This window comes from Apteryx mantelli, chromosome 17 (genome assembly GCF_036417845.1).
Source record: "Apteryx mantelli isolate bAptMan1 chromosome 17, bAptMan1.hap1, whole genome shotgun sequence".
NCBI classification, from domain to species: Eukaryota; Metazoa; Chordata; class Aves; order Apterygiformes; family Apterygidae; genus Apteryx; species Apteryx mantelli.
Genome location: NC_089994.1, coordinates 4416169 through 4444036, shown reverse-complemented (window position 1 = coordinate 4444036; position 27868 = coordinate 4416169). Strand labels below are relative to the sequence as shown.

Sequence of the window (27868 nt, the reverse complement as noted above, 5' to 3'; positions counted from 1 at the left end):
TACTGTACACAGCGTCCATAGGGGAGCTGCAGGCGGGCGGCGCAGGCGGGCGCGCGGCTGCTCACACGCGCGAAGGCGGAGGCGAGGTGCCGTCCCAGGGCCCGCGGGCGGAGGAGACAAGCACCAGCCCACGCTGGTGCTGGCATCGCTCGGGCGGCAGGAGAAGGGTGCCCGGCGCGGGGGGCGCGGGGTTGGGTCCGAGCCCACCCGGCGCGGCTGCGGTGCGGGCAGCGAAGCGGCGCGGGAGGCGGGCGGCCAGCGGGGGCGGCGGGGCAGGGGGGCACCCGCGGGTGCTCAGTCCTTCAGGTTGGCCTCGGAGACGCCCTGGGCCAGCAGCTCGGCCAGGACGTTGTCCAGGTAGTTGGGGTCGGGGTAGCCGTGCCCGGTGAGGTTGGAGCCGAACTCTGTCTTGTGGTGGATCTCGTTCCACACCACCGTGTCCGACTCACCCGTCGTGTTGGAGGTGCCGATGGTGAAGATGAGCCGCCGGTCCCAGGCCACGAGCAGCAGCTTCAGCACCTGCGGCGGCGATGGAGGCGCCGGCCACCTTCACCTTCCCACGCCCGGGAATTTTTTTGGAGGGGGGGGGGAACAGGGGGGACCCACTCACCTTCCTGCCCTTCTCGGTGTCGGGCAGGTAGCAGTGCCGCGGGAAGCCTCGCGCCGTGAACTTCTTCCCGGGGTTGGGATGCTCGGGGCCCTGGGTGGGAGGGCGCAGGGGTGAGCGGGGGGGGCCCACGCCGCCCCCCCCCCCCCCCGGTGCATCGGCATTCCCGGCTCACCTGGATGCCGGTGGGGATGTCGTAGACGATGCGGATGGTTTTGGAGTCGGTGTAGCCCGGCAGCGAGTGGGGGATGAGGTGAAACTCCATCTTCCCCGGCGGCTGTGTGCCCGTCTTCTCCCCGTAGATGGCCTTGCACGTGGGGCACTGCAAGCTGCCGTCCTGGGGGGGCACAGCATGTCGGGGACCCGCCCCCCCCTCCCCGCAGCACAGCGCCCGCCCCCGTGTCCCCCCACGCATGGGCGATGCCCCGGCAGCACCCACCCCCGTGTCCCCCCACGCATGGGCGATGCCCTGGCAGCACCCGCACCCCCATCCCCGCAGCACCCACCCCCGTGTCCACCCCACGCACGGGTGATGCCCCCGCAGCACCCACACCCCCATCCCCCATGTCCCCCTCACGCACGGGTGATGCCCTGGCAGCACCCACACCCCCATCCCCCCAGCACCCGCCCCCGTGTCCCCCCATGCATGGGTGATGCCCCGGCAGCATCCGCACCCCCATCCCTGCAGCACAGCACCCACCCCCCGTGTCCCCCTCGCCACGCATGGGCGATGCCCCCGCAGCACCCACCCCCGTGTCCCCCCCACACACACGGGTGATGCCCCGGCAGCACCCGCACCCCCATCCCCGCAGCACCCACCTCTGTGTCCCCCCCCACGCACGGGTGATGCCCCGGCAACACCCGCACCCCCATCCCTGCAGCACCCACCCCCGTGTCCCCCCCACGCACGGGCAATGCCCTGGCAGCACCCGCACCCCCATCCCCGCAGCACCCGCCCCCGTGTCCCCCCACGCACGGGTGATGCCCCCGCAGCACCCACACCCCCATCCCCCGTGTCCCCCTCACGCACGGGCAATGCCCCGGCAGCACCCGCACCCCCATCCCCGCAGCACCCGCCCCCGTGTCCCCCCATGCATGGGTGATGCCCCGGCAGCACCCGCACCCCCATCCCCGCAGCACCCGCCCCCGTGTCCCCCCATGCATGGGTGATGCCCCGGCAGCACCCGCACCCCCATCCCCGCAGCACCCACCTCCGCGTCCCCCCACGCACGGGCGATGCCCCGGCGCCACCCGCACCTCCGTGTCCCCCCACGCATGGGCGATGCCCCGGCAGCACCCACCCCGTGTCCCCCTCCCCATGCACGGGCGATGCCCCGGCAGCACCCACCCCCCCATCCCCACATCACCCACCTCCGCGTCCCCCAACCACGAGCGATGCCCAGGCTGCCGGGTGCCCTCCAGCCAGGGGGGACGGCGACACCCCGGCTGCCACCTGGGCACGGCGCAGCCAGGCGCCAGGGCCGGCCGGGGCCCCGCAGACACCCGCCGGGCGCGGGGCACCCATGGGCGCCGCGCTCACCTTGTTGCCGTTGTTGTACATGGCCAGGAGGCAGAGCAGGTGGTACATGTGGCCGCACCTGCCCAACTTGCCCACCAGCTCCGGCTTGGGGCCCCTGGGGCTGAGGACGCCCTCGTAGCCCGAGGAGGTGGCCAGCCGCTCCATGCAGATGGTGCAATCCTGACGGGTGCCAAGCGTCAGCGCCACGGGGCGGCCGCTTCCCGCCGCGCCGAGCGGGGGGCACCCGGGGGCCGCTCACCTCGTCCGGGGGGTTCTTCACCTTCTGCAGGTACCGACGCACCACGTCCTCGGGGTTCTTGCCTGCCCCGGGGAGAAGGGGGGGGGGGAAAGGCCGCTCGGATGCTGCCCGCGGTGCCCCCCTGGCACCCTGCCACCGCCGGGTTGGGGACAGCAACGCGGGGAGGGGGACACCGGGCAAGCAGCCCCGGGGAGCAGCTCTCCATCGCACCCATCGCCCAAAGGTCTCCAGCCATGGACCTGAAACCTCTCAAGCTCATCCTCCCGCACCCTCGGGCAGTGCCCGTGCCTCAGTGTCCCCTCCGGGCAGGTGGCTCCTTACTCTTTTTGAGGTGCTTCTTCTTGGTCTTCCTGCAGATGCCGTTGACGCCGGGCACGGGCTTGATGTCGCTCTTGCTGACGGGCGGCGGGTGCAGGATGGGCTTGGGGGCGCGGGTCAGGCAGACGGGCAGCCCCGCCGCGCACATCAGGATGCCCGTCATCCCTGCGCCGGCGGCGAGACGCGCCGTCACCCCGCGGCCGGCCCCTCCGCCCACCCGTGTGCCACCCAGCACAGCATGGCAATGCCGGAGCTGGCACCCAGCACCCGGCACCCGGCACCCTTACCTGCCAGGGCGGGATGCACCGGGCCGGTGCCGTTGAGGTTCTTCACCGGGAGGGCAGGCACCCTGCGTGGGCACACAAAGGGAAAGAAGGTGCATATCAGGTGGCACATGGCATGTGGCCTGTCCCCAGGGCACCATGCTGAGGGTGCCGCCTCCCACTGTGCTGTCCCAGGCCACTGCGTCCCTTTTCCAGCGCTTGTCACCCAGCGCCACATGTCCACCCCCAGGGCCTGGGTGACTCTCGGAGGTGCCTGAGCTGTTGTGTCCTCCTCAACCCTACTGAGATGCTGGGATGGTCCAGCAGGACCTCCTGGAAGGGGGGCTCCGTGGCACGCCGCCCCCCGGAGATGCCTCCCTGGCTTGGCTGTGGCACCCCTGGGTGCCCTGATGGGACCCCCACCCTCCGAGCATCCCCCTCGGCCTTCCTGCGGCTGGTGGGACGCCCCTGCCCGCCACCCTGAGGGCATCTCAGCCCCGGCAGGGGCAGTTGGGCACCGTCTCTGTGCTGGAGGCTGTGCCAGCACCCAGGCGGAGCGGTGGCTGGGGGCTCTCACCTGGGTGCAGCAGCTTTGGGGACATCCATGACTGGAAGGGCAAGTGCATCTGCACATCTGCATGCATGGCTGTGTGCGTGCATCTGTGCATGCAACTGTGTGCATGCATCTGCATGTGCGTGGCCATGTGTGCAGCTGTGTGCATGCATCTGTGCATGCAACCATGTGCATGCATCTCTGTGTGCGTGGCCATGCGTGCAGCTGTGTGCATGCATCTGAGTGTGACTGTGTGCATGCACCTGCCTGTGCGTGGCCATGTGTGCGGCTGTGTGCATGCATATGTGCGTGTGACTATGTGCATGCATCTGTGTGTTCATGGCCATGTGTGCAGCTGTGTGCATGCATCTGTGCGTGTGGCTGTGTGCATGCATCTGTGTGTGCAACTGTGTGCATGCATCTGCCTGTACGTGGCCATGGGTGCGGCTGTGTGCATGCATCGGTGCGTGCAACTGCGTCCCTGCGCCTGCGTGCACATGGCCACGCATGCAGCTGTACGCATGCACCCGCGCGTGCGCAGCTTCGCATGTGCAACTGTACCGTGCTGCTGAGGGCGGCCATGTGCGCGGCTGTAGCCGTGCAGGCCCCTCCGTGCGTGTGCGCGTCCGCGAGCGCGCCCGTGGCTGGCAGCGTGCAGGGCTGCCTGCGGGTGCCGCGCCGCTGCCTGCACGCTGGCGCTGCCCTGCCTGCGGCTGGCAGCCATGTTGCCTCCCCTTCCCACCCACCACCGGCGGGGCCAACAGCCGCCCGGCTCGGCCTCACCCGGCCTCAGCTCCGGCGCAAGCAGTCGGGTGCCGCGCGCCCGGTCCCCTCCGTCGGGCACTGGGGTTGCAGGGGGGAGCTCGGCGCCGGAGGAAGCGGCGGAGCGAGTGCTTCCTTCCTGCCCCCCCAGGGGCCGCGGGCACGAGGGGGCCGAGCCGCCCCCCGCCCAAGCGCCCGGCCGCGTGCTGCCACTGCAGCGACGAGTTGGGCAGGGCTCAGCCCCGCGTGAGCCTGGGCTACGCGGCGCTTTCCCCCCCCCCCACCCCGGCCCCAAAGCCACCCGCGAGCGCGCCAAGCAAGCGGGGACACCGCGGCGGCGGGGGGCACCCGGGCCCCCTCCTACCTCTCCATGGGGCCGCGAGGGCCGGGCGCGGGGCCGGCGACCCCGGCAGCACCCGGCGCGCGGAAGTGAAAGCGGCGCGTCACCGAGGGAAGGAAACGTGCCGGGGCCGAACCGCCCGCGGCACCCGGGGCGCCGAGGCGGGGACGGAGGGGGAGCAGCTTACCCGGGGGGCACGGCGCCGCGCCGCCCGCCGGGCCGGTTGAGGTCGTTGAGGCCGGGCGGTTGGGCGCCGGCGCCGGGCGCGCTCTGGCTGCGGGCGGGCGCCCGGCTCGGCTCGCCCTTGCCCGCCGGCCACGGCGCCGCCCCGGCGAAGGTGCTGCTCTGGCGCACGGGTGGCGGCGGCGGCGGCGGCACGGCGGTGACGGTGGCGGGTGGCTTGCGGCGCTGCGAGGCCAGGATGGCGTTGGAGGCGGCGCGGGTGCCGCGCACCAGCAGGCACTGCTGGCAGGAGCAGGGCCGCCCCGTGGCGGCGCCCAGCGGCCACGACTGCGACTTGGGGATGGAGCCGGCGGTGAGCGGGTAGGCCAGGTCCATGCGGCGGCGCAGGCGGCGCCGGCGCTGCGTCTGCCGGTTGGTCTGCGCCATGCTGCTGAAGGAGATGAGGTAGCAGAAGCCCAGCGAGGAGAGGTCCAGCCAGGGGTGCTGCTTCTCGTAGGCGTTCTGGATGCTGATGCAGATGTCCATGTCGTAGGGCGTCCACGAGCTGCCGTCGCTCTCCCACTCCCACACGATGCCCTTGCCCGGCGCCGACGACGGGTCGTAGAAGTTCCTGCGCACCGGCCGCATGGTGCCTGCGGAGCGGAGCGGAGCAAGGGGTTGCACCGCGGGCGCCTGGCGTGGCACCCGGCATGGCGCCCGGCACAGCACCCTGGCACGGCAGCCCGGCATGGCACCCGGCATGGCACCCGGCACGGCACCCGGCATGGCACCCGGCATGGCACCCGGCACAGTACCCCGGCATGGCACCCGGCACGGCATCATGGCACGGCAACCCGGCACGGCATCCCAGTATGGCACCCTGCACTGCACCCTGCACAGCACCTTGCACAGCAACCCGGCACGGCACCCGGCACAGTACCCTGGCATGGCACCTGGCACGGCATCATGGCACGGCAACCCGGCACGGCATCCCGGCACGGCACCCTACACGGCACCTGGCATGGCACCTGGCATGGCATCCCAGCATGGCACCCTGCACAGCATCTCGGCACGGCACCCAGCACAGTACCCGGCACGGCACCCTGGCACAGCGCTCCAGCATGGTGCCTCAGCACGGCACCCAGCACAGCACCATGGCACCCTGGCACGGCACCCCAGCATGGCACCATGGCACGGCACCCCAGCACAGTACCTGGCACGGCACCCTGGCACAGCACCCTGGCACGGTGCCCTGGCACCCAGCATGGCACCCCAGCACCCTGGCACGGTGGCCCGGCACCCAGCATAGCACCTGGCACAGCACCCTGGCACAGTACCTGGCACAGCACCCGGCACGGCACCCCGGCACAGACTGTATCTGCAGGGTGACATTAGCCCTGCCTCCTCCCCCGGGGACTCAAGCAGCACACAGCGCCCCGCGCGACACCCGCACCCCGCTCCCGAGGAGGAGGAGGAGGAGGAGGAGGAGGAGGGGAGGCAGGGGCAACGGCCCGCGGCGGCAGCTCCACCTGCTTCATCGGGAGCCGAGCACCCTGGACGGCTTTCCCACCACCCCGAGGGGTGCAGGCGACGTGGGGGTGCAGGCAGCCCCGGGCAAGGGCCGCGCTCCCCGCTCGGCACGGGGCCGGCAGCGCAGGCAGCAGCCTCGGCGGGCGATCGATAGCGCTGCCCGCGCTCGCCGCGCCGTCCTCCCCGGGGACTCGTGGAGCTAAACGGCCCCACGTGAGCGGCCGCCACCGCCACCGCGGTCCCTGAGCCTCGGCTCAGCCGGCGGCCAGGCTCCCGGCGGGATTGCGGCCGGCAGAAACAGGGCCCGAGCTGCCCCGGCGCAACCCCCCCGGGGAGCCGGCGGGATGGCGGGTGCCGTTTCGGGGAGGTTTTGGGGGGGATGCAATCGGCCGGGCGATGCCGGCGGTACCCGTGTCCTCCCGCCGCCGCCGCCGGGAGCATCCAGCTCCGCTGCAGAGCCGCTCGGCACGGCGGTGCAAAGCCAAATCCGGATCCGTCGCCGTTTGCAAGTGAGGTGGATTTTGCAGCCAACGCGGCGGGACATCGTCCTGCCTTCCCGCAGCTCGGACCAAAGCCGGCACCCGGAGGGACACAGCCCCGCGCGGGGCCAGCGCGTCCGGGCTCCCGGCACGGCATCCGGCACGCCTCGGCCGGCCTGTTGGGTGCTTTTCCCCCTCTCCAGCACTGTTTACTCAGCCCTATTAATGACTCTAATAACGGTCATTAATCATCTGCCGTCGCAGGCAGCAGAGCCTGGCCCCAGCGGCGGCTCGTGCTGAGGCAGCTCTGCTCGCTGCCCGCGGGACACTCGCCGCGAACCCGGCAGCGGGAACCCGCGGAAACCTGCCCGCTCGCGTCCGCGTCCCGCGTCGCCCCTCCCGCTCGCACCCGTCCCCCGGATCCTGCATCCCGCTCGCGTCCTGCGTCCTGCTGCCTGCTTGCCTCCTGCGTCCTGCCTGCAGCCGCAGCCCCTTGCCCGCTTGCGTCTGCAGCCCGCATCTTGCTTGCATCCCGCATCCCGCTCACATCCGCATCCCACATCCTGCTCGCATCTGCATCCCGCTCGCATCTGCATCCCACTCGCATCCGCATCCCGCTCGCATCCGCATCCCGCTCGCATCCTGTCCCACTGCCCCTCGCATCCATGTCCCGCATCTTGCTGCCCACTTGCATCTGCATCCCGCATCCCATTGCCACTCACATCCATGTCCCACATCTGCTTGCATCCGCGTCCCGCTGCCCACTGTCCGCTCGCACCTGTATTCTGCATCCCACTTGCATCCGCATCCTGCATCCCGCTGGCATCCCCATCTTGCATCCTTGTCCTGCACCCCACTCGCATCCCCGTCCTGCTGCCAACTGTCCGCTCGCACCTGCATCCTGCATCCCACTTGCATCCACATACTGCTGGCATCCCCATCTTGCATCCTTGTCCCGCATCCCACTCGCATCCCCATCCTGCTGCCTACTGTCTGCTCACACCTGCATCCCGCATCCCACTTGCATCCGCATCCCACTGCCCACTATCTGCTTGCACCTGCATCCCCCATCCCACTTGCATCCCTGTCCTGCATCCCACTCGCATCCCCATCCTGCTCACATCCCCGTCCCACATCCCCCTCCCAGCCTCATCCCCAGCCCCATCCAGCCTGGGGAGCTGGAGCAGACGGGGACGCGGGGAGGAGGCGGCAGCGCGAGCACCCGCAGCCCTTGCACCCGCCGGGACCCCGGCTGCCCCCAGCCCCCATCCCGGCCCCGCTGAGCCGGGGGCCGCCGGGAGCCGTGCCGGGGCCGGGGCCGTGGGGAGCGGAGCCGCGTTCCCGCAGCCGGAACGGGGTCACCTCGTTTCGCGCGCCGGTTTTTGCCGCAGGCAGGGAGGGGGCCGAGCCCTTCCCGCTGCGCCCAGCCCCGGCCTCGCTTCGCCCCCCCCCCTCGGGGCGACAACGGGCCCTTTTAGCACCCTCGGCCCAGGACTCTTGTGTCCCCGGGCGCCAAGGGACATTAGGGACAAACATCCCCTGCTGTGGCCTCCGAATCTGGCAGCGCGGTGCCAGCGCGCCCGGGCTAAATCCAAGGCTGGAGCCAACAGATGGAAGTGGCCGCGGTGCCGGGGCAGGCGACGATGCTAAAGACGATCCGTTGGGAAGGAGCCAAAGGGAGCTCACACCTCGCTGGGCCCTGAGCCACCACGGGACTAAAGATCCCCAAAATGCGGAAAGAAAACCCAGGAAGGATGGAGGACGGGAGAGAGGACGGGAATCCCGGATGGGAGGGCGAAGGCGGAGAGCTCGGGGGCTCCTTGGCAGCCCCGACTGGCTCCGCTCCAGTGGCCGGGCAGGCAAATCCCAGCGCCTGCGCTGGCTGCGGTGAGCCGGGTCCGAGCCAAAGCCGAGAGCATCCCGGCCGGTGGCCAGCACTGGGGTGGCCCGGTGGCCCAGGAAGCCCTGAGCCAGCTGCACCCGGCTCCTGGGGGCCACGTCTGCTTGGAGAAGGGGGGCTCATAGCGGAGCGAGGAAGGAGAGGAGGAGGGAGGAAGAGTCTCCTGAGACTCCCAGAGGGGAGAAGAGCCCAGCAAAGGCAAGGAGGGGGAGGACCAGGTTGGACAGGGAGGAGGACACGTTCCTTGTGATGGATGGACAGAAGGAATGATGGACAGACAGACGTTGGGATGCTCTGACCAACGGATGTGTGAACGGAGCAGCGGGCAGATAAGGAGAGACGCGCCGGGACGGATGGAACGATGGGCGGACAAACAGACGGACGGGATGGGTGGTTACACGGGGACAACGGGCGGACAAACAGCCGCGACAGAGGGGACAGGCAGCATGGCGCCGCCAACCCCTTACCCGTGTCCTGCCGGAACTGGTGCATGGAGCGCAGGTCGAGGACGTAGGGCGCCAGGCGGCCGTCGGCCTGGCCCAGCACCACGCTGCCGCGCGCGTCCTCCTTCAGCGCGTTCTCGATGTGGTGGCACACGGCGGCCGAGTAGGGCCGCCAGCGCCCGTGCTCGTTGAGCCACTCCCAGACCACGACGCGCGCCGCGCTCTGCGCCCCGAAGCCCGGGCCCCCGGCGGCCACCGGCGCCCCCGAGCCCTGCCGCGCCATGGCGGGACGCCGGTGGCTCAGCGCCGCGCCATGCAGCTCGCCCGCAACGGCCTCTTTCCCTTCTTGCCGGGGGTTTTTTTTTTCCCTCTCCTTTTCCCGTCCGGCTTTGGGCTCCGGCTCGCGGTGACAAAATCACTGCGGGGCTCTGCAGAGGCTGGAGCTGCCAGGCGGCTCCCGGCGGCTCCCGAGCCGCCCGGCGCTGTTCCCGCGGGGCCACCGCTCAGGCCTGGGGCAATCCATCACCCGGCGGCGGCGGTGGCGGTGACGGTGGCGACGCGCCGCTTCCTCGGTCCCGGCTCCTTCCCTCGCCGCAACGGGTACGAAAGGCCGCCGGGATCCCCCCGCCTCCCGCCGCTCTCCGTCCTCCGGCTCGGCTCCGCGCGGGGACGGGGCTCAGCACACGGGACCCCGCGGTGGCATCTGGCTCCGGGCGACGCTGCGGAGAGACGGTCCCGGTGTCCCCGACGCCGGTGTCGCCGCCGCCGGCGCGGCCGCGGGGGTCCCCACCGCTCCTCGTGCTCCTCGCGTCCCGCCGCTCAGCCTGTGTCACCGGCTGCCCCACGGCTGTCCCCGGAGCACGTCACGGGTGGCAGTGGAGGGGGGGGATGTAATGTCACCTGCAAAACAGGGGCGCAGCGCTGGTCGGCCACGGCGGCGGTGGCCCCCGGCCATGCTGGGACCCGCGATGCCCCCCCCGGCAGCCCCGCACCCATCGCCCATCGTCACCGGGGGGCACCGGGGCAGAGCGGGGCCCAGCGAGGCGGTGGCGGCGGCAGGGGGGGGCCTGGGGAGCCCCGTCCGCTGTCCCGCGCCGCCCGCGCCGGGGAGCCCGCGGCCCCGCCAGCCGCCGCTGATTTATGAGCTGCACTGCAGGCATCGGGCTGGGGGTGACCGCAGGCCACGCGCCCCCGGCTCCCGCCGCCCCACGGAGCCGGCAAACGGGGGGGGGGGGGGGACACGGGGGGGAGGCGTTTTGCTGCACAGCCGCCGTACACAAACACACATGGACACGCACAGAGACGCGCACACGGACGGACGGACGGATGGACAGACAGACGGGCGCACACCGACACGCGCACCCCCCCCCGGGCACCCCCCCACCCCATCGTGCCCGGGGTGTGTGGGGGGGGGGGACACGCGCGCCCTCGCCCCTTCGCACGCCTGCGCGCCCCCGCGCAACGCTCGCCCCAGCGCCCGCCGGGGGCCCTCGCCCCCAAAAAGCGGCGCGGCGGGGGCCGAGCCCGGTGCCAGCCCCCCGCCTCCCTCTGCGCCCGGCTGCTCGGGGGGATGCAGAGGCCCGGCCCAACCCCCGGTGCCCCCCCCCGGTGCAGGGTGTCCCCGCTGCACGGTGTCCCCCCCCGGTGCCCCTCACCCCGCTGCACGGCCCCGCCGCCCCCCGGCGCACCCCGGCCCCGCCGCCGCCGCTGCCCGGTGCCCCCCCGCTGCCGCCGCCGCCGCCGCCGCCGCCTCCCGGTGCCCGGCGCCCCCCGCCCGCCCCCGCCCGCGCCGCTACCTGCGGCGGCCGCAGCCGCAGCGGGACCCGCAGCCGCCCCGGGAGCAGCAGCAGCGGCGGCGGCAGCGGCGGCGGCGGCAGCGCAGGGCCAGGGCGGCGGCAGCGCTCCGCCACCGCCAGGCAGCCACGGGCACCGGCAGCGGCGGCAGCGCGCGCGGCCGGCCGCGGGCACCCGCACCGGGCACGCGCGCCGGCCCCCGGCCCCCGCCGCTGCGGGGCTCGCGCGTGTGCGCGCACACACACAGCGCGCCGGCACCCGCGCGTGCACCCGCGCGGCGCGCTCGGCCCGTTCCCGCGCACACGCGTGTGCGCACCCACCCTCGGCCGGGCTCTCGGCCCGCGGGCGCACACCTGTGCACCCTCGCGGGCACGTGCGGGCCCGGCACACGCGCGTGCGACACGGATCTGCGCCCACGCTTGCACACGCGTGTCCTTCCTCACACGCACACGCGTGCTCACACTTCACGCTCTCAGCGCACACGTCTGCACACGCGTGCTTGCACACGCACACCCGCCCTCGTGTGCACGCGTGCTCCCCCCACACGCAAGCACGTGCGCTAGCGCACATACATGTGCGTGCACACGCACACACACACACGGGCCCACACGCGTGCCCACGGCTGGGGCCGTGTCCTTGGAGGGGGCAGGTCTGGGAGCAGAAAAGGGCGGATTTGGGGACAGGGGGGTTTTGCTCCGGCCGTGCCCGCAGAGGGACACGTTTGGGGACAGAGTGGAGGCCAGAGGATGTGTTGCTCTCGGGCTCCCGGCTGCATCTCCCACCCCACCGGCCACCAGGACCACGGCAAACTCACCGGACGTGGTGACTCGCGGCCGGGTCCTGCGCTGCCATGGGTGTCCGGGATGGTGGCCATGGGCCGGCAGTGGCTGGGCTGGGCAGGGACAGGCCACCGTGGCCTCGCAGTGCCACCTGGTGACATGCTGGGGAGAGGGATGCCTTCCCCAGCTGGGAGGAACACCGTGCCCAGCACAGCACTCGTGTAACGAGCTGAGAGGTCTCAGCCTTGTGGTGCTAAGGGGAGCTGATTGCCCCAGGTAGTCCCAGCTGGGACCCCCACCTGCCCCAGTCCCACCTGGACCCCCCATGGCCCAGGAGCTCCATTTCAGCTCAGCCCAGACCCCTGGTCCCTGCCCGAGCTCCGGTGTGGGGCGCCCATCTCCCACCTTGGCCTACGTTCAGCTTTCCCAGCTCGCCTGATTTGTGACCTTGCTTTGCCTGATGACCATGGGGCAGCTGATGGGACCTGTTGCTGCCACCATGCTGCTCAGGTGCTGTGGGTCCATGTCCCATGGGTGAGCCACCACCAGCTCTCAAGGATGGCCTGGCTCCCCTGTGACATGGAGCACAATCACCCCATGCTCTGGAGCCCGGATGATGCTCTTGGCTCTGGAGCGGGTTTGGGGACCACAACGGTGCAGCGGAGGCTGCTGTGCTGGAGCCCGGCGGGGAGTCAGTTGGTCGCCAGCTGTGTGGTCCAACCTATGAAACTGGCCTGGAAACTGGGTGGGAGGAACGAGCCTACGTGGCCACTATAGCTTAGACCATTGAAGATGACGTGACCAGGGCTGACGTATGCATGAGAACCCACCTCGCCACGCTGCTGACCGTCACCCTGCTGGGTGGCTGCACCAGCCAAGCACTGCTCTGCCGGGCTCCGGGACCTCCCGTGGTTTTGTGGCTTCTGAGTTTGCCCAGAGCACCGGGATCCCAACCCAATCCCACCGCCCCCAACTGCAGTCATTGCCATGGACGGGAGGTGCACCCGAGGAGGCCCAACACATGTCTCAGGGAAACTCTAGCACCTGGCCACTGAGATTTTGTCCTTCCCCACCCTGCCTGCGCAGGAGGTGCCTTGTTGCACCCCAATAGCAGGGCTCGGGGCGCACATCGAGGACAGTCGGGCACGTGGGGTTGTCCACCCCTCCACCTCCTCTGTGGGGCCTGTGGGCCACCTCTGCTGGCAGGGCCCTGAGGGCACTGATGGGCACCGATGGCCTGAGCAGCCCTGCCTGGCACCTCTGGTCACCCCCGGCCCCCAGCGTGTCCCTCCCTGGGGAGCAGCTGGTCCTCACTGCTCCCTGATGTGGGGAGCCGGGGCTGGGAGGTGGAGGTGGGACAGGGACACGGCATGGGGACGTGGAGCCAGGGCAGGGACACGGAGCTGGGACAGGGACATGGCATGGAGACATGGAGCTGGAGCAGGGACACAGAGCTGGGACAGGGACACGGCATAAGTACATGGAGCCAGGGCAGAGACACAGAGCTGGGACAGGGACACGGCATGGGGACATGGAGGTGGAGCAGGGACATGGAGCCGGGACAGGGACATGGCATGGGAACATGGAGCTGGGACAGGGACATGAAGCTGGGACAGGGACATGGCATAGGTACATGGAGCCGGGGCAGGGACACAGAGCTGGGACAGGGACATGGAGCTGGGACATGAACATGGCATGGGGCCATGGAGCCAGGGCAGGGACAGGGACACGGCATGGGGCCGTGGAGCTGACACAGGGACACGGAGGTGGGACAGGCACAGGGAACCGGGACAGGGACATGGCATGGGGACAGGGAGGTGGCACAAGGACACGGAGCTGCACTCAAACCACCTCTGCGGAGCCCTGGAGGGATTCAAGCCCCGGAGCAGGGGGTGGGCGCCGGGGTGGGACACAGGACCAGGATGGGGTCCCTCGGGGCACGGCCCTGCATGGCCCGAGGCCGGGTTCCCTGGCGCCGGGACCCTCCGCACCCACCCACCAGGACCGAGCCCAGTTGTCCCCAGGGTGCCCGGCCCCGGAGGGGACCGTGGCCCCCCCCGGCCTTGTTTAGTCTGAGGAGGAGCTCGGGTGACCTTCGGCTTCTCCAAGAGCTGCCGCGAGCCGGCGGAGGATAAACACCGCTTCCCAGCCGCTCCGGCAAGGCCGTGCCATCATGGGAGATGCCGATGTCTTCTCCCTCCTCCCAGCTCTGGACTGGCCGGGAAGGCTGGATAATGGCTGCATCGGGATGGGGATGGGGGCTCCCAATTCGAGGTGCAAAGGGGGCGCAGTGCTCGCCCCCGCCGGTCCCCGAGGGGGTTGGCAGAGGTGCCCCGGGCAGCGGTGGCCCCGGCAGGGGGACCCGGTGGCGGGGACCAGGGCCACCCCGTGGAGGGCACCCCCGCCCGGGGCTCTGCCCTTCCCCGCGTGCCGGGGGCAGGAAGGAGGCCGCGGTGAGGAGCCCGGCACATCCCGGCGGCGCCTTGGCCCCGGCCCAGCAGCCTTGGCAGCGCTCGGCTCCCTGGCACGCTGCCGGCTGCCGGCCCCGTCCGTGGCGCCCCGGGGGGGGCACGTGGTGGCAGGGAGGGGGGGGGCACGGGGCCGTGCACCCACGCCGAGGCACGCGTGCACCTTTGGGTGCTTTCACACCGGCGTCCGCATCGTCTGCTGGATCGCCCTCGCCTTTCCTCCACGCCAGGCAGCTCCGGCGCGGCCGGAGAGCGGAGGGGACGGGGAGCCAGCCGCCGCGGTGACACCCCGGATGTGCCATCGGGGAGGGCGGTGGCACCCCCCCGCCACCCCGCGGAGAGAGGGAGGAGAGGGAGCCGCCGTGCCGGGCATGTTCCCGGATTCCTGGGCAACCTCAGCTCCTGCTGGCGCGGGAAGAAACGCTCGGCTTTTCCCGCGCTCCCTCCAGCGGGCGCCGCATCTGGGGGGGAAAAGCTCGGCCCGCCGGCGACGGCAGCACCGCAAAAGAGGGAGAAAAGAGGCTCTTTGAAGAGCCCCCCCGGAGGCAGGGCGAGGGGGGGCCGCGCCGAGACGCCCCCGGAGCCGCCACGTGCCGGGCCCGGGGCCAAGGCTGGCACGGCGGCGCGAGGCCGACCACGGGCGCTGGCGGGGCCCGGCCGCGCCGGGAACAGCGTCCCCATTCTGGCGGCCCCCCGCGGGCGCAGGGGCGGCTGGCACCCGCTCGGCCCCGGGCCCGGCGCCAGCTCCCCTCCCCGCGGCGGCACAGTGCCGGGATTGTGGGGGACGCCGGGACGGGGGGCGGGAGGGCAGGGCGCCGCCGTCCCCGGGCCCGCGGAGGGGTCGGGGGCCCCGCGTCAGCCCCGTCCCCGCGATGGGGCGTCACGATGGGGATGACACAGACCTTGGGCCCCTACACACACACACACACACACACACGCACACGCACAGTCCGCACACCCGGTCCTCCCCAGCCCGGCACGCACAGACCACACACACACACCCTACCCCGGCACGCCTACACCCCCTGCGTGACAACCATGCGCACACCCGTCCCACCCGTCGCACCCCCTGTGCGCCCGCACACACGCCCGCTGCCTGTGCGCACCCCCCGCACACCGGTTTGCACGCTGACACCCCCTTCCCCTACCGCCCCAGAGACCACACACACACGCACACACGCACACAAACACCCGGATGCAAACACGCAGCCGGCTGCACAGCCGGACAGACACAAACACGCAGATCTGTACAAACACAGGCCAACGCACACACGCTCCTACCTGTATACAAACACGCGGCCGGATGCGCAGATGTGCCGGGAGACGCACGGACGCACCAACGCGGACCTACACCCACGCGGGCATCACAGGCGCTCGCACACGTACACACACACACACACACACACACTCATGGCGGCCCCAGGGGCCCGATTCTGCCCCGGATCTGCCCCTTCCACTCCGGATTATCCACCCACTCCCACCCCTGGGACCGGCCCCCCTGGACCAGCCCCTTGCCGCATCCCCCCTTGGACCGGATCCCCGCGGATCCCCCCTCGGTGCCCCCCGGACCAGCCCCCTTTGGACCAGATCCCCCCCAACCAGCGCTCCCAGACTGGATCCCCCCTCGGTGCCTCCCGGACCGGATCCCCCCCGGATTCCCGCTCGGTGCCCCCCGCACCAGCCCCCCCGGAGCGGATCCCCCCCCAGCCCGTGCCCCCCGGGCCATGCCCCCTTCGCTACGCCCCCGGACTGGGCCCCCCCCGGCTCCCTCCTCGCTTCCCCCCCCCCGAGCAGCCCCCCCTGGACTGGACCCCCCCAAACCGAGCCGGGCCCCCGCCGGTGCCCCCGGAGCAGCCCCCCCCGGAGCAGCCCCCGTGCCGCGGCCCCGCCCGCCCGCCGCCGGCGGGACCCCCGGGCCGGTGGGGCGGAAGGCGGCGGGTCCCCTCCTCCTTCTCCTCCTCCTCCGCCTTCCTCCTCCTTCCTCCTCCTCCTCCTCCTCCGCCGCCGCCGCCGCCGCCGCCGCCTCCCCGCGCAGCGAGCCGCGGCCGCCCCGCTCGGCGCGGCGGTGCCCGGGCAGCGCAGCGCAGCGGGCCGCACGGGGCCGCACGGGGCCGCACGGGGCCGGGCCGTGGCGGCATGGCGGGCCGCACCGGGGGGGCCTGGCCCCGCCGCCTGCTCGCCCTGGGGCTCTGCTGCCTGCTGCCGCCCCCCGGCTCCGGCACATGGAGCCTGGCCGCGCTGCAGCCCGCCGCCCGCAGGTACGCACCGGCACCGGCACCAGCACCGGGGGTCACCGGCACCGGCGGGCACGGCGGGCACCGGCGACCGAGGGGGTTTGGGGACACGGAGCACCGGAGACAGCGGGCACCGCGGCACGGGGGGACACCGGAGCGCTGGGGCACCGGGCATGGGGGCACCGGGCATGGGGGGGGCGGGCACCCGGCGTGGCGGGGCACCGGGGACCGGGCACGGCGGGGCTGCTTGGCTCCGGGCCGCTGGAGCCAGCGGGGCTCTGGGGCTGCTGGCACTTACTGGGGCCAGTGGGACTTACTGGGGCCAGCAGGGCTCCCGGGGCTAGCAGGGCTGTTGGGGCTACCTGGGCTTACTGGGAATACTGGGGCTGCCCATGGCTCCGGCTGGAGCTGCTGGAATAGCAGCCCTGTGCCCAAGCTCCTGCCCGTGCCCGGGAAGCGGAGCGGCGGCGGGAGCCCTGCGCCCCCGGTGCCCACTGTGCCTGCGGTCCCTTGTCACCGCGGTCCCCGTCCCAGCGGAGCAGCGGGCGGGGTGGCGGGGGGGTTGTTTACAGGAAATCTTTGGCTCGGGCCGTGTCTCCAGCACCGGATTGCCGGGACCTCCCGGTTCCGCTCGGGTCGGCGAGGTGACAGGCAGAAGCTGCCTCATTTCCCCTTCCCCTCCCGGCCAAGCCCAGGAAACTTTGGCACCACCGTGTCCTGCCCCCCCCCGGGCACCGCCGGCCCCCACGGTGCCCGGTGGCATGTGGGGTGCCCCTGACCCACTTGCCGCGCCAACGTGTCACTGGGGTCCCACATGCCCGAGCAGGGGGGCACGAAGCCAAGAGGATGCTCCGGGGGAGGCGCGCTGGATTCGGAGCGAATCCAGGCCCCGAGTGGCGGGTGCAGAGCCCAGGCACGCTCGGTGCACGAGTGCTGGCCCGGGAGCAGGGGTGGGGGGGTCAGGTCAGGCCAGGCCATGCGAGCGCTTGCACGCCGGGCCCAGCCTCCCCGGCCACTTCCAAGGAGGGTATTTCCCCGGATCGGGAGCGGGCCGCTCGCTCCGTGCCAAAATGGGGAGATTAAACGGGCCGGGACCCGTTTGCCGGCCCCGGGGACGCCCGGCGCTGGCACGGCTGCACCCTGCCCGACCCCGGGAGGAGCTGGGGGGGGGCAGATTCTCCTGGCCTGGGGGGGGACTTTCTGCCACGGGCACTGCCGGACACAGGGAAAAGCAGCTCCCAGCCTAGGGGCCGGGGAAGATGAGTCCTGCCCGGTGCGGGCACGGGGCCACCGGCGCTTTGTGGCACTCGTCACCCCCGGGGCCGGGTGGGGGGCCCGGGGGGGTTGGCATCACCCAGCGGGCTGGCGAGCCGCCGCGGCGGGCAGAGCCTGGCATGAGGAGCCGGAGCAGGGCAGGGAGGCGCCCGGAGAAAGGAGCCTTTGTGCGGGGTGGGCCGGGGGCGCGGGGCGCCGGGGGGGGGCAGGCGGCAAGCCGGCGCCAGCCCCCAGCCGCCCGGGAATGCGGCAGGAATGCGAGGCCTCAGCTTCCCGCGCCGTGCCACGGGGCGCAGGAGACCCCCCCTCCCGCCCCGGGGGGCAGATCTGCCTCCGAAAGCCCGGGGGGGGGGCATTTCCCGCGGGTCTCAGCCAGGGCAGGGGGGGTCCGATCCTGCCCCGGCCCCCTCTGGACGGGCGCAAGGTCTCCAGGGTGCCAGCAAGCCCGTGCAGGAGGCACGTGGGGGCAGGCGGGCACCCGGGGGCAGAGCCGCAGCGGTGGGACCCCCCTGAGCTCCCTTGGGTGGGGGGCACCCGTGCCTGGCACCCGCGGACCCTCTCCAAGGGCTGCGGGTGCCCCCGGTTCCTCTTTCAGCAACTGGTGCTCCTACACGGTGACGCGGACGGTGTCGTGCCACGTGCAGAACGGCACCTTCCTCCAGCGGGTGTTTCAGAGCTGCCGGTGGCCCCTGGCCTGCAGCGGCGGCAGGTGAGAGGGCAGCAGCAGGCAGCAGGCGTCCTGCCGGCAGCCCGGGGCACGGGCAGCTCCAGCCCCCTGCGCTTGGGCAGCGGGTAGTGCCAGCGGCTCCGGGACACGTGTGACGGCGGCTGCCCCGCTCTGTGCCGGCAGCTACCGCGCCATCGTCCGGCCCATGTACCGCGTGGCCTACAAGACGCTCACGGCGCTGGAGTGGAAGTGCTGCCCCGGCCACGCCGGAGCCAACTGCGAGGAAGGTAGGACCCGGCGGGGCCGTGGGAAGGGGCCCAACCCTGCCCCCAGCTGCGGGTGCTGTGCCCGGCGTGGCAGCTCTACCTCCTGGTCCTCTCCCTGGCTGGGCTGCAGGTGGCCTCACTGGTAGCCCCCCAAGAGTGTGTCCCCTCTGGCCACCGGCATCTTTGTAGGGGCCAGGCAGCGTGGGGCAGGGACACTAGCATGTGCACCCATGGACGGATGGATGGATAGATGATGCTCACGGGTGGGCATGCAGGATGTGGTGGGGCACCCATGGGTGCTGGGAGATGTGCACCCATGGATGGATGGATGGACCCATGTGTAGATGGACAGATGGATGGATGATGCCCATGGGTGTGCATGTGGCATGTGGCAGGGGCACCAGCAGGTGCTGGGGTCTGGACACCCGTGGATGGACCGATGGACCCACATGCAGATGGACGGATGATGCTTTTGGGTGTGGGTGCTGGGGGCCAGGCACCTATGGACAGGTGGCCACACAGACGGATGGATGGACCCACATGTGGACAGATGGATGGATGGATGATGTTCCTGGGATGCAGGGATGGGTAGATGAGTAGGTGGATGGATGAAAGGATGGACGGATGGGCGGACAGATGGCTATGCCTGTGGATGGATGACCACATGGATGGGTAGGTGGATGGATGGATGGATGGATGGATGGATGGATAGGTGGGCAGACGGGTGTGTGTGAATAGGCAGATAGACGGATGTTGCTGCGCACGGACGGATGGATGGACGTGTCCGTGTGTGGATGAACAGCTGTGCCCACGCGTGGGCGGATGAGCAGGGAGGCAGCTGGCAAGGTGCCACATCGAGGGTCCAGCTGGCTGTGCCGTGGGTGGGGGTGGCCCAGGCCCGAACCGAGGGACGTTCCCAGCGGATGTCCCTGCCGTGCAGGGACGCATCCAGGGACTGTGGGGTGGTGCAGAGGGGTGGGGGCACCCTGGGGCTTGGTCACCATGGGGTGGCAGCTGGCACATGCCCCAGAGGCCCTGGAGCCAGCTGGGTGGCAGCAGCGAGGGGGAGGCTGTTCCTCCTCCTCCTCCTCCGTGCGTGCTTTCCCTCTCCCCTCCTCCTCCTCCTCCCCTCGCTGCGCGCTGGCCCCGTGCCCCACATCTGGGCCCGCTTAGGGCCGCGCTGGCTGTCCCCTCCAGCGGCGGCGGCAGTGGCGGTGCCTGGGTGTGGTGGCAGTGCGGGGGGAGCGGGGGACGCCGTGCCGGTGGTCTCCTCACCCAACACCCCTTTCTTGCCACGCCGGGCAACTCGTGGGCAAGGGGTGCCGGGACCCCGTGCTGGGCGGTGGCAGTGCCCCCGGGACTGTCCCCTGTCACCTACCCCAGCCTCTAAGCTGAGCTGGGGGGTCTCGCTGGGTGGTGGGTTTGGGGAGATCTGGTTTAGGGCCATGGATGGTTTGGGGGGTCTGGCCCAAGGTCATGGGGGGGTTGGGGAGAATCTGGCTCATGGTCTTGGGTACGTCTGGGGGGGATCTGGCTCCCAGACATGGGTGGTCTTCGGGGGGATTTAGCTCAAGGTCATTGGTGGGTTTGGGGGGATCTGGCTCAGGGTCCTGGGTGGGTTGGGGGGATCTGGCTCAGGGTCCTGGGTGGGTTTGGGGCAGTTCTGGCTCACAGCCATGCATGCTTTGGGGGGCAGATTTGGCTCAGGGTCATGGGTGGGTTTGGGGGGAACTAGCTCAGGGTGATGGGTGGGTTTGGGGGGGTCTGGTTCACGGCCTTGGGCAGGTTTGGGGGGATCTGGCTCAGGAACATGGGTGGGTTTCAGGCTTTGAGGCCCACTTGGAGCAAAGATGGGGCAGAAGCCATGGAAGGACCCCTGTGAATCCCCCTCCCCCTTTCAGGGGGTGCCAGGCTAGGGATTATCCCTGCCCTCCGTGGCCTTCCGGGGGGTCTCCCCACCGGTGGCTCTACGCCGGGGTGGGCGCAGGGCAGCCCCCGCCGCGGGCTGAGCCCCCCTTCCCTCGGCAGACGCTCACACCTACCTCGCGCTGCGGGACGCCCCACGGCCCGGCCCGGCCCCCCGCCGGACCCCCCTGCGCCCCACCGCCTTCTCAGGTGGGTCCCCGCGTCCCTCCGCCGGGCGCCGGGCGCTTCGGCGCGACGCCCCGGTGATGGGCGCCCCGCTTGGCTCCGCAGGGTGCTTGAACTGCAGCCGCCTGGGCGAGCTGTCGGCCCGACTCTCCGTCCTCGAGGGCCAGGTGAGCGCGGGCCGGGTGGCCCCGGCGGGTGACACCGCCGCGGGGGGCGCGCGGCCCCCCAGGGGGGCTGCTCCCACGGCCCCCCCCCCCCGACGCCAGCCTCTCCTTGCCAGGTGGCCCGGCTCTCGGTGGCCGACCCGCCGCCACCGCCACCGTCCCCGGCACCCAAGGGTGCCCCGCCGGGCCGGGGCTCCGGGGGCGGCCAGCTGTGGGGGTCCCCCGCCGCCCGCGGCAGCCCCGGCGAGGAAGGTAAGCGGGGGGGGGGCGCTTGGGAAGGACCCCCCCACCCCGCCGCCCCGAGGCGGGTGCCCGGGTGCCCCGCTGAAGCCACGTGCTCCGCTGCAGGGCGACCCGGCTGGCGAGGGCCCCCCGGGCCCAAGGGTGACACGGGAGGCCGGGGTCCGGCCGGCGGTGCCGGAGCCGAGGGTCCCGCGGGGCCACCAGGTGAGACGCCCCCGGAGGCCCCCGGCGCCCTCCTCTTCCTCCCGCCTTCCTCCACCTCGTCCAGCCCCCTCCCCGGATGCCCCTGGGTCCCCCCCGGAGCACCCAGCGCCACCCGCCCCGTCGCGCTGTGGGCGGATGAGTTTCCAGCTCTTCCGGCTCTGCCTGGCCATGCTGACCCCCCCCGAGCCCCTTTAACCCCCCCCAAATATCCCCACCCCCCCGAGCCCCCCAGATCCCCCCAGCCCCCTGGTGCCGGACCCGGAGGTGGTGCTGCTTCAAGCCCGGAGCCGTCCCCTCCTCTCGCCCCCCTGGGCTCCTTCCCGACCTGGATCTGTCGGGGCCTTGGGAAGCCCTGGTTGCTCCCCCCGGGATGGAGCTGCCCCCCCCCGGGATGGAGCTGCCCCCCCTTGGGATGGAGCTGCCCCCCTGGCCGTGATCCGGTGCCGCCGGGGATGGAGAGGGGACCAGGGCACCCGCGGAGCCCCCCGGCATCTCCTCGCCACTCCCCGGCCCCCCACCCATGACAGCCGGACCCCCCCCCGGGGGGGGCGGCGGGGGCCACGGCGGGGTTTCCCCGAAGCCTTCGGACATGCTGAGGGGGCCGCGCTCGGCACCGGCGCGCGCCGAGCCTTCCCCTTCCCTCCTCTTCCTCCCTCCAGGGCCCCCGGGTCCCCCAGGAGCACCCGGCCGCGACGGAGCCAGAGGCCTCCCCGGAGAGAAGGGGGCCCCGGGGCCGCCGGGCCCCCCCGGCCCCCCCCGGCCCCCCGTGGGGCCAGCCGTCCCCCGCATGCCCGACCCAAGTAAGGAGGGGTGCCCTCCGCGGGGGCGACCCCGGCACGGGGCTGGGCGCCTGGGGCCCCCCAGCCAACCCCCCCCCCCAGCACCCATGGGTGCTGGTAGCCCCGAGGGCTGCCGGGGTGGGGGGGGGGGGAACCGCGCCGGGATGTCCCAGCCGCCGGCTCCGTGGCACCCCGGGATGCGGCAGGAGGGGAAGCCCAGGGGCTGCGCGCGCCCCGGCAGAGCAGGCAGCGCCGCTGTGGATTCTCTGCTGTCTACTACAAGGGTTGTGCTCCGGCTTTTCCCCCCCGCTGCGGCTCTCGAAGGGTTTATTCCCCCCTTGTTTTCCTGAGGCTTCTGGGATCCGTCGGATCTTGGCCTCCGCTGCCAAACGGGGCTTCGAATGAGCCGGCAGCAGGGAGGGGACGGCACACCGAGGGGTGCCCGGATGGATCCCTAATCCTCGTCCAGGCATCCGGCGGGTCCACGGGGCTGGGGAGAAGGAAGGGGGTGGAGGCAGCACCCGGGCGGCTCGGTCGCATCCTGGGTGGTGCTGGGAACCTCGGCGCGGCGGGGGGGCTGCGGGGGGGGGGGGTGACGCGGGCCACCGCTCTCCCGCAGGGGACCCGCTGCTCTCCAACACCTTCGCCGAAGCGGCCGGCGCGATCGTGGGCCCTGCCGGACCCCCCGGGCCAGTGGGACCCACGGGTGAGTTTTTTCCCCACCCGACCCACAGCGGGGGCTCCGGGGAGGGGGGGGGGCACCGGCGGCGCAGGGCCCCAGCTGAGCCGTGTCCCGTCTCCTCGCAGGTCCCCCGGGCCCCCCCGGCCCCGTCGGGCTGCCCGGCGCCCCGGGACCCCACGTAAGTGTTGGGAGTGGGGGGACAGAGCGGAGCCCCGGGGTGCTGGGGGGGGGGGGCGGGGGGGGGCCGTGTCCGGCGCCCCGGGGCTCTGCGGCAGCCCCCGGGGGTCCCCGAGGCTGAGGCCGTGCGGTTTCATCACGCAGGGTAAAGCCGGAGCGCCCGGAGCTGCCGGCCCCCGCGGGGAGAAAGGAGACAGGGTGAGTCGTGTCCCCCCCCCCGTCCCCCCCCCCCCCCCGCGCCAGCGCCCTGCAAGCTGCGTGCAATGAGCTCGGCAGGTCTCAGCCCGCGGCGCGTGGCCGGGGCTCCCTCGCCCTGCTCCCGTGTCCCGGGTGCCCGTTCCCCCCCCCGCATGTCCCTGGAGGAGGAGGGGGGGGGGGGACACCACCACCACCTCCACCCCCCCCCCGGGGGCCCCCCCAGCCGCTGCCCACGGCCGCTCACGGGCTTCCTCCTCGCACGCCAGGGCCCCCAAGGATCCCCGGGCAGCCGCGGCCGGGACGGGGCGCAGGTACGTTGCTGGGTCGGGCCGCCCGGGCTGGGGTCCCCCGGGGGGGGGGGGGACACACGTGTGCCCGTCCCCTTCGCCCCCCTCCCTCTGCCAGTCCTTCTCCTTTCTGTGTTGCAGGGCGAGCCGGGCCCCAGGGGCGACAAGGGCGACAAGGGCACATGGGTAAGTGGCCCGGGGACGAGGCGGCCGGGGGGGGCCACCGCCTGCACCCTGCGCCCGGCGTGCAGCGGGGACACCCCCCCACACACCCCCCAGGCCAGGCTCCTTCCCCAGGGGACAGGGGGACCTGCCACCGGCCGCCTCCTTCCTTCCTAACCCGGGGCGTCCTCGCCGCTCCGGCTGTGCCCGCCGGCCCCGCATGCGGCCCCCGAGCGAGCGCGGACCCTCGGCCACCGAGCCCCCCCCCGGCGCACGGGGGTGTCGGGGCACCGCGTGCCAGCTGGCGCCCACCCCGGCCGGGGGACAGCGCGGCCCCTCCGCGGGTGACGTCGCCTCCGCATGGGAATGTGCTGCCTGCGCCCGTGCCGGGACCCCGACGATGGCATGGGGGTCCCCGGCTGTGCCTGGTGCCTGTGTGTCACCTCTGGGAGCCCGACGATGGCATGGGGGTCCCCGGCTGTGCCTGCTGCCTGTGTGTCACCTCTGGGAGCCCGGCGATGGCATGGGGGTCCCCGGCTGTGCCTGGTGCCTGTGTGTCACCCCTGGGACCCCAACGATGGCATGGGGGTCCCCAGCTGTGCCTGGTGCCTGTGTGTCACCCCTGGGACCCCAATGATGGCATGGGGGTCCCCAGCTGCGCCTGGTGCCTGTGTGTCACCTCTGGGAGCCCGGCGATGGCATGGGGGTCCCCGGCTGTGCCTGGTGCCTGTGTGTCACCCCTGGGACCCCAACGATGGCATGGGGGTCCCCGGCTGTGCCTGGTGCCTGTGTGTCACCCCTGGGACCCCGACGATGGCATGGGGGTCCCCGGCTGTGCCTGGTGCCTGTGTGTCACCCCTGGGAGCCCGGCAATGGCATGGGGGTCCCCGGCTGTGCCTGGTGCCTGTGTGTCACCCCTGGGAGCCCGGCAATGGCATGGGGGTCCCCGGCTGTGCCTGGTGCCTGTGTGTCACCTCTGGGAGCCCGACGAGGGCATGGGGGTCCCCGGCTGTGCCTGGTGCCTGTGTGTCACCTCTGGGACCCCGACGATGGCATGGGGGTCCCCGGCTGTGCCTGCTGCCTGTGTGTCACCTCTGGGAGCCCGGCGATGGCATGGGGGTCCCCAGCTGTGCCTGGTGCCTGTGTGTCACCTCTGGGACCCCAACGATGGCATGGGGGTCCCCAGCTGTGCCTGGTGCCTGTGTGTCACCTCTGGGAGCCCGACGATGGCATGGGGGTCCCCGGCTGTGCCTGGTGCCTGTGTGTCACCCCTGGGACCCCAATGATGGCATGGGGGTCCCCAGCTGTGCCTGGTGCCTGTGTGTCACCCCTGGGACCCCAATGATGGCATGGGGGTCCCCGGCTGTGCCTGGTGCCTGTGTGTCACCCCTGGGAGCCCGGCAATGGCATGGGGGTCCCCGGCTGTGCCTGGTGCCTGTGTGTCACCCCTGGGACCCCAATGATGGCATGGGGGTCCCCGGCTGTGCCTGGTGCCTGTGTGTCACCCCTGGGACCCCAATGATGGCATGGGGGTCCCCAGCTGTGCCTGGTGCCTGTGTGTCACCCCTGGGACCCCAATGATGGCATGGGGGTCCCCGGCTGTGCCTGGTGCCTGTGTGTCACCTCTGGGAGCCCGGCGATGGCATGGGGGTCCCTGGCTGTGCCCAGCACCCATGGCTCATCCCCGGGACCCCGATGATGGCATGGGGGTCCCCACTGTGCCTGGTGCCTGCACGTCACCCCTGGGAGCCCAGCGATGGCATGGGGGTCCCCGGCTGTGTCCAGCACCTGCATCTCATCCCTGGGACCCTGACGATGGCATGGGGGTCCCCACTGTGCCTGGTGCCTGCGTGTCACCCCTCAGGACCCTGATGATAGCAAGGGGGTCCCCAGCTGTCCCTGTCACCTGTGTCTCACCCCTGGGACCCTGATGATGGCATGGGGGTCCCCACTGTGCCTGGTACCTGCATCACGTCCCCAGGACCCCAACGATGGCATGGGGGTCCCCAATGTGCCTGGTACCTGCATCACATCCCCGGGACCCCAACGATGACATGGGGGTCCCCACTGCGCTTGACCCCCACCACAAAATTTGGGGGCACAGCCGGTCGCAGCTGCCCCCCCCCGGGGTGTCTGCGCCCCTAGGCGCAATGGGGGTGGCACTGCCACCCGCCGTCCCCTGCAGCCGCCCGCGGGGTGCGGAGCAGGGCTGGCGCCGGGGGGGGGGGGGGGACAGGGGGACACCCCCTGTCTCCGCTGCTCCGTGGCACGGTGACCCGGGGGGGGGGGACCCTCACGGCCGCCCCGTCTCTTCCTCCGCAGGGGGAGGGTTTGCACCAGCTGCGCGAGGCGCTGAAGATTTTAGCCGAGAGGGTTTTAATCTTGGAAACCATGATTGGGCTCTACGGTGAGTAGGGGGCGGCGGAGGAGCGAGCCCGGCCTCCCCCCCCCCCCGTGCGCCCACCCCCGGCACCGGCAGCAGGTCGCAGGTGGTCCTGGAGGGCCCCAGGAGGACAGGCGGCCTCCGGCCTCCCCGAGCCACCCACCCGGCGCAGGACATCGGCACACGCGCGTGACGTCGTCAGCCCAACTCTGACGTCACGGCGCCGGGACCCGCTCGCAGGGCGAGGGGACCCTCTGGTGGCAGAGGGCCATCGGGCCACTCCACCAGGCACCCCGGCGTCCCACCCCGCAGGGCAGAGATGCCCGTGACGGTCTCCGCGCTGGGGACAAGCAGTGCCACCAGGGCAGGTTGGGGACACGTCCCCCCCCACGTGTCCGGCGCTGCACGGGGGTCAGCGTGCAGTGGGGCAGCAGAGCGGGGGGAGCCCCGGCGCCCGGCCAGCTCCCGTGTCCCCCGTGTCCCGTGCCGTGCCCGCTGTCCCGGGTCCGGGCAGCGCCGAGGAGCCACCACCAGGGACAAGATCAGAGCAAGGGAGCCCCTGGCACCCCCGGGATCGGGGAGCCCCTCGCCTCCCCCTGGGACCACGGGAGCACCCAGCACCCCTGGCACCAGGGGCCCCGCAGCACCCGCTGGCACCAGGGGATCCCCGGCTCCCCCCGGCATCCTGGCGAGCCCCCGGCACCCTCCCAGCACCCGCTCGGGAGACCTGGCACCCCGCACCCACCCGCGCGCCGGCACCCTCCGGGCCCCCGCGGGCTGCTCCTGCGCCCGTGCCGTGCCGCCCGCGCCGCTGCTGCGCCCACGGGGCGAACGCGCTCTCTGCTCTGCTCTCTCACTCTCCACCAGGCCAGTAGCTTCCAAACCCTCCTGCGGCAGCAGGCCCGGCTGGAGGTCCTGGCTAGAAGGGTCACCTTGCTGGAAGCCATCATCTGGCCAGGTAACAGCGCCGCTTGCCTTCTCCCCTCCTCGCATGAGCTGGGCTCGCCGCGTCCCCCCCCGGAGCTCAGGCTGCCTGGAGCAAGGGAGGCCGGAGCCCCTGGGACCACGTCCCTGGAGCTCGCCGGGAGTAAGGGAGCCTCCAGAGCCCCTCTCGAACCAAGTGAGACCATGGTTACCCTTGATCCAAGAGGCCAAGGGAGACCCTGGAGCTGCCCAAGGACTAAGGGAGGCCCTGGAGCCCCTCTTAAAACAAGGGAGACCCTGGAGACCTCTTGGAGCAAGGGAGACCTTGGAGCTCCCCAAGGACTAAGGGAGCTCCGGGAGAATCTCTTGAACCAAGGGAGACCATGGAGACAGTCTTGGATCAAGGGAGAGCATGGAGACCTCTTGGAGCAAGAGAGACCTTGGAGCTCCCCAAGGACTAAGGGAGCTCCGGGAGAATCTCTTGAACCAAGGGAGACCATGGAGACCGTCTTGGATCAAGGGAGAGCATGGAGACCTCTTGGATCGAGGGAGACCCTGGAGCTCCCCAAAGACTTAAGGGAGCTCCTGGAGAATCTCTTGAACCAAGGGAGACCATGGAGACCATCTTGAACCAAGGGAGACCATGGAGACCTCTTGGATCGAGGGAGACCCTGGAGCTCCCCAGGGACCAAGGGAGCCTCTGGAGCTGCTCTCAAACCAAGGGGGACCGTGGGGACCCTCTTGGATTGAAGGAGACCCCAGAGACTCCCCTGGGAGCAGGGGAGCCCCCGGTGCCCGGCCCCCTCGGTGCCAGGGTGCCCGGCCGTGTGCCGGCGGGTGCCCCCCCCCCCGTCTCTTTTCTCTCTGCCTCCACTTTCCGGCTCTGCTTTTTTCGGGGAGGGGGCTCTTTCCTTTCCGCATGCCAGGCGGGGGGTGCCAGCCGGGTGCCAGGCAGG

At 72.0% G+C, this 27868-nt stretch overlaps 2 protein-coding genes across 2 annotated transcripts; one reads left to right on the top strand and one right to left on the bottom strand.

Moving 5' to 3' along the window:
* Positions 1-268: 268 nt before the first annotated feature.
* On the bottom strand, positions 269-9843 carry DTX1 (deltex E3 ubiquitin ligase 1). Its single transcript, XM_067307020.1, has 9 exons — positions 9160-9843; positions 4809-5436; positions 2991-3052; positions 2707-2868; positions 2386-2447; positions 2148-2306; positions 783-944; positions 611-700; positions 269-519 (listed from the first exon to the last, which is right to left on the bottom strand). The coding sequence occupies exons 1-9, from the start codon at positions 9416-9418 to the stop codon at positions 295-297; spliced, it is 1809 nt and encodes a 602-aa protein (XP_067163121.1). The 5' UTR covers positions 9419-9843; the 3' UTR covers positions 269-294.
* A 6430-nt stretch (positions 9844-16273) lies between these two features.
* Positions 16274-26941, top strand: EMID1 (EMI domain containing 1). Its single transcript, XM_067306964.1, has 15 exons — positions 16274-16434; positions 18281-18394; positions 18536-18639; positions 20647-20733; positions 20815-20876; positions 20990-21125; positions 21222-21320; positions 21980-22120; positions 22719-22805; positions 22907-22959; positions 23103-23156; positions 23423-23467; positions 23585-23629; positions 25928-26012; positions 26856-26941. The coding sequence occupies exons 1-15, from the start codon at positions 16313-16315 to the stop codon at positions 26861-26863; spliced, it is 1242 nt and encodes a 413-aa protein (XP_067163065.1). The 5' UTR covers positions 16274-16312; the 3' UTR covers positions 26864-26941.
* Positions 26942-27868: the final 927 nt, after the last annotated feature.

What these genes read in the sequence shown, in the direction of transcription:
- DTX1 (XM_067307020.1), bottom strand. Translation starts at nt 9,418, where the DNA reads ATGGCGCGGCAGGGCTCGGGGGCGCCGGTGGCCGCCGGGGGCCCGGGC. An exon ending in TGAAGAACCCCCCGGACGAG is followed by an intron (nt 2,307 to 2,385) that starts GTGAGCGGCCCC and finishes GGCACCCGTCAG; the next exon opens with GATTGCACCATCTGCATGGA. An exon ending in ACACCGAGAAGGGCAGGAAG is followed by an intron (nt 520 to 610) that starts GTGAGTGGGTCC and finishes TCGCCGCCGCAG; the next exon opens with GTGCTGAAGCTGCTGCTCGT.
- EMID1 (XM_067306964.1), top strand. Translation starts at nt 16,313, where the DNA reads ATGGCGGGCCGCACCGGGGGGGCCTGGCCCCGCCGCCTGCTCGCCCTG. An exon ending in GCGCCCCACCGCCTTCTCAG is followed by an intron (nt 20,734 to 20,814) that starts GTGGGTCCCCGC and finishes TTGGCTCCGCAG; the next exon opens with GGTGCTTGAACTGCAGCCGC. An exon ending in GCGGGGAGAAAGGAGACAGG is followed by an intron (nt 23,157 to 23,422) that starts GTGAGTCGTGTC and finishes CTCGCACGCCAG; the next exon opens with GGCCCCCAAGGATCCCCGGG.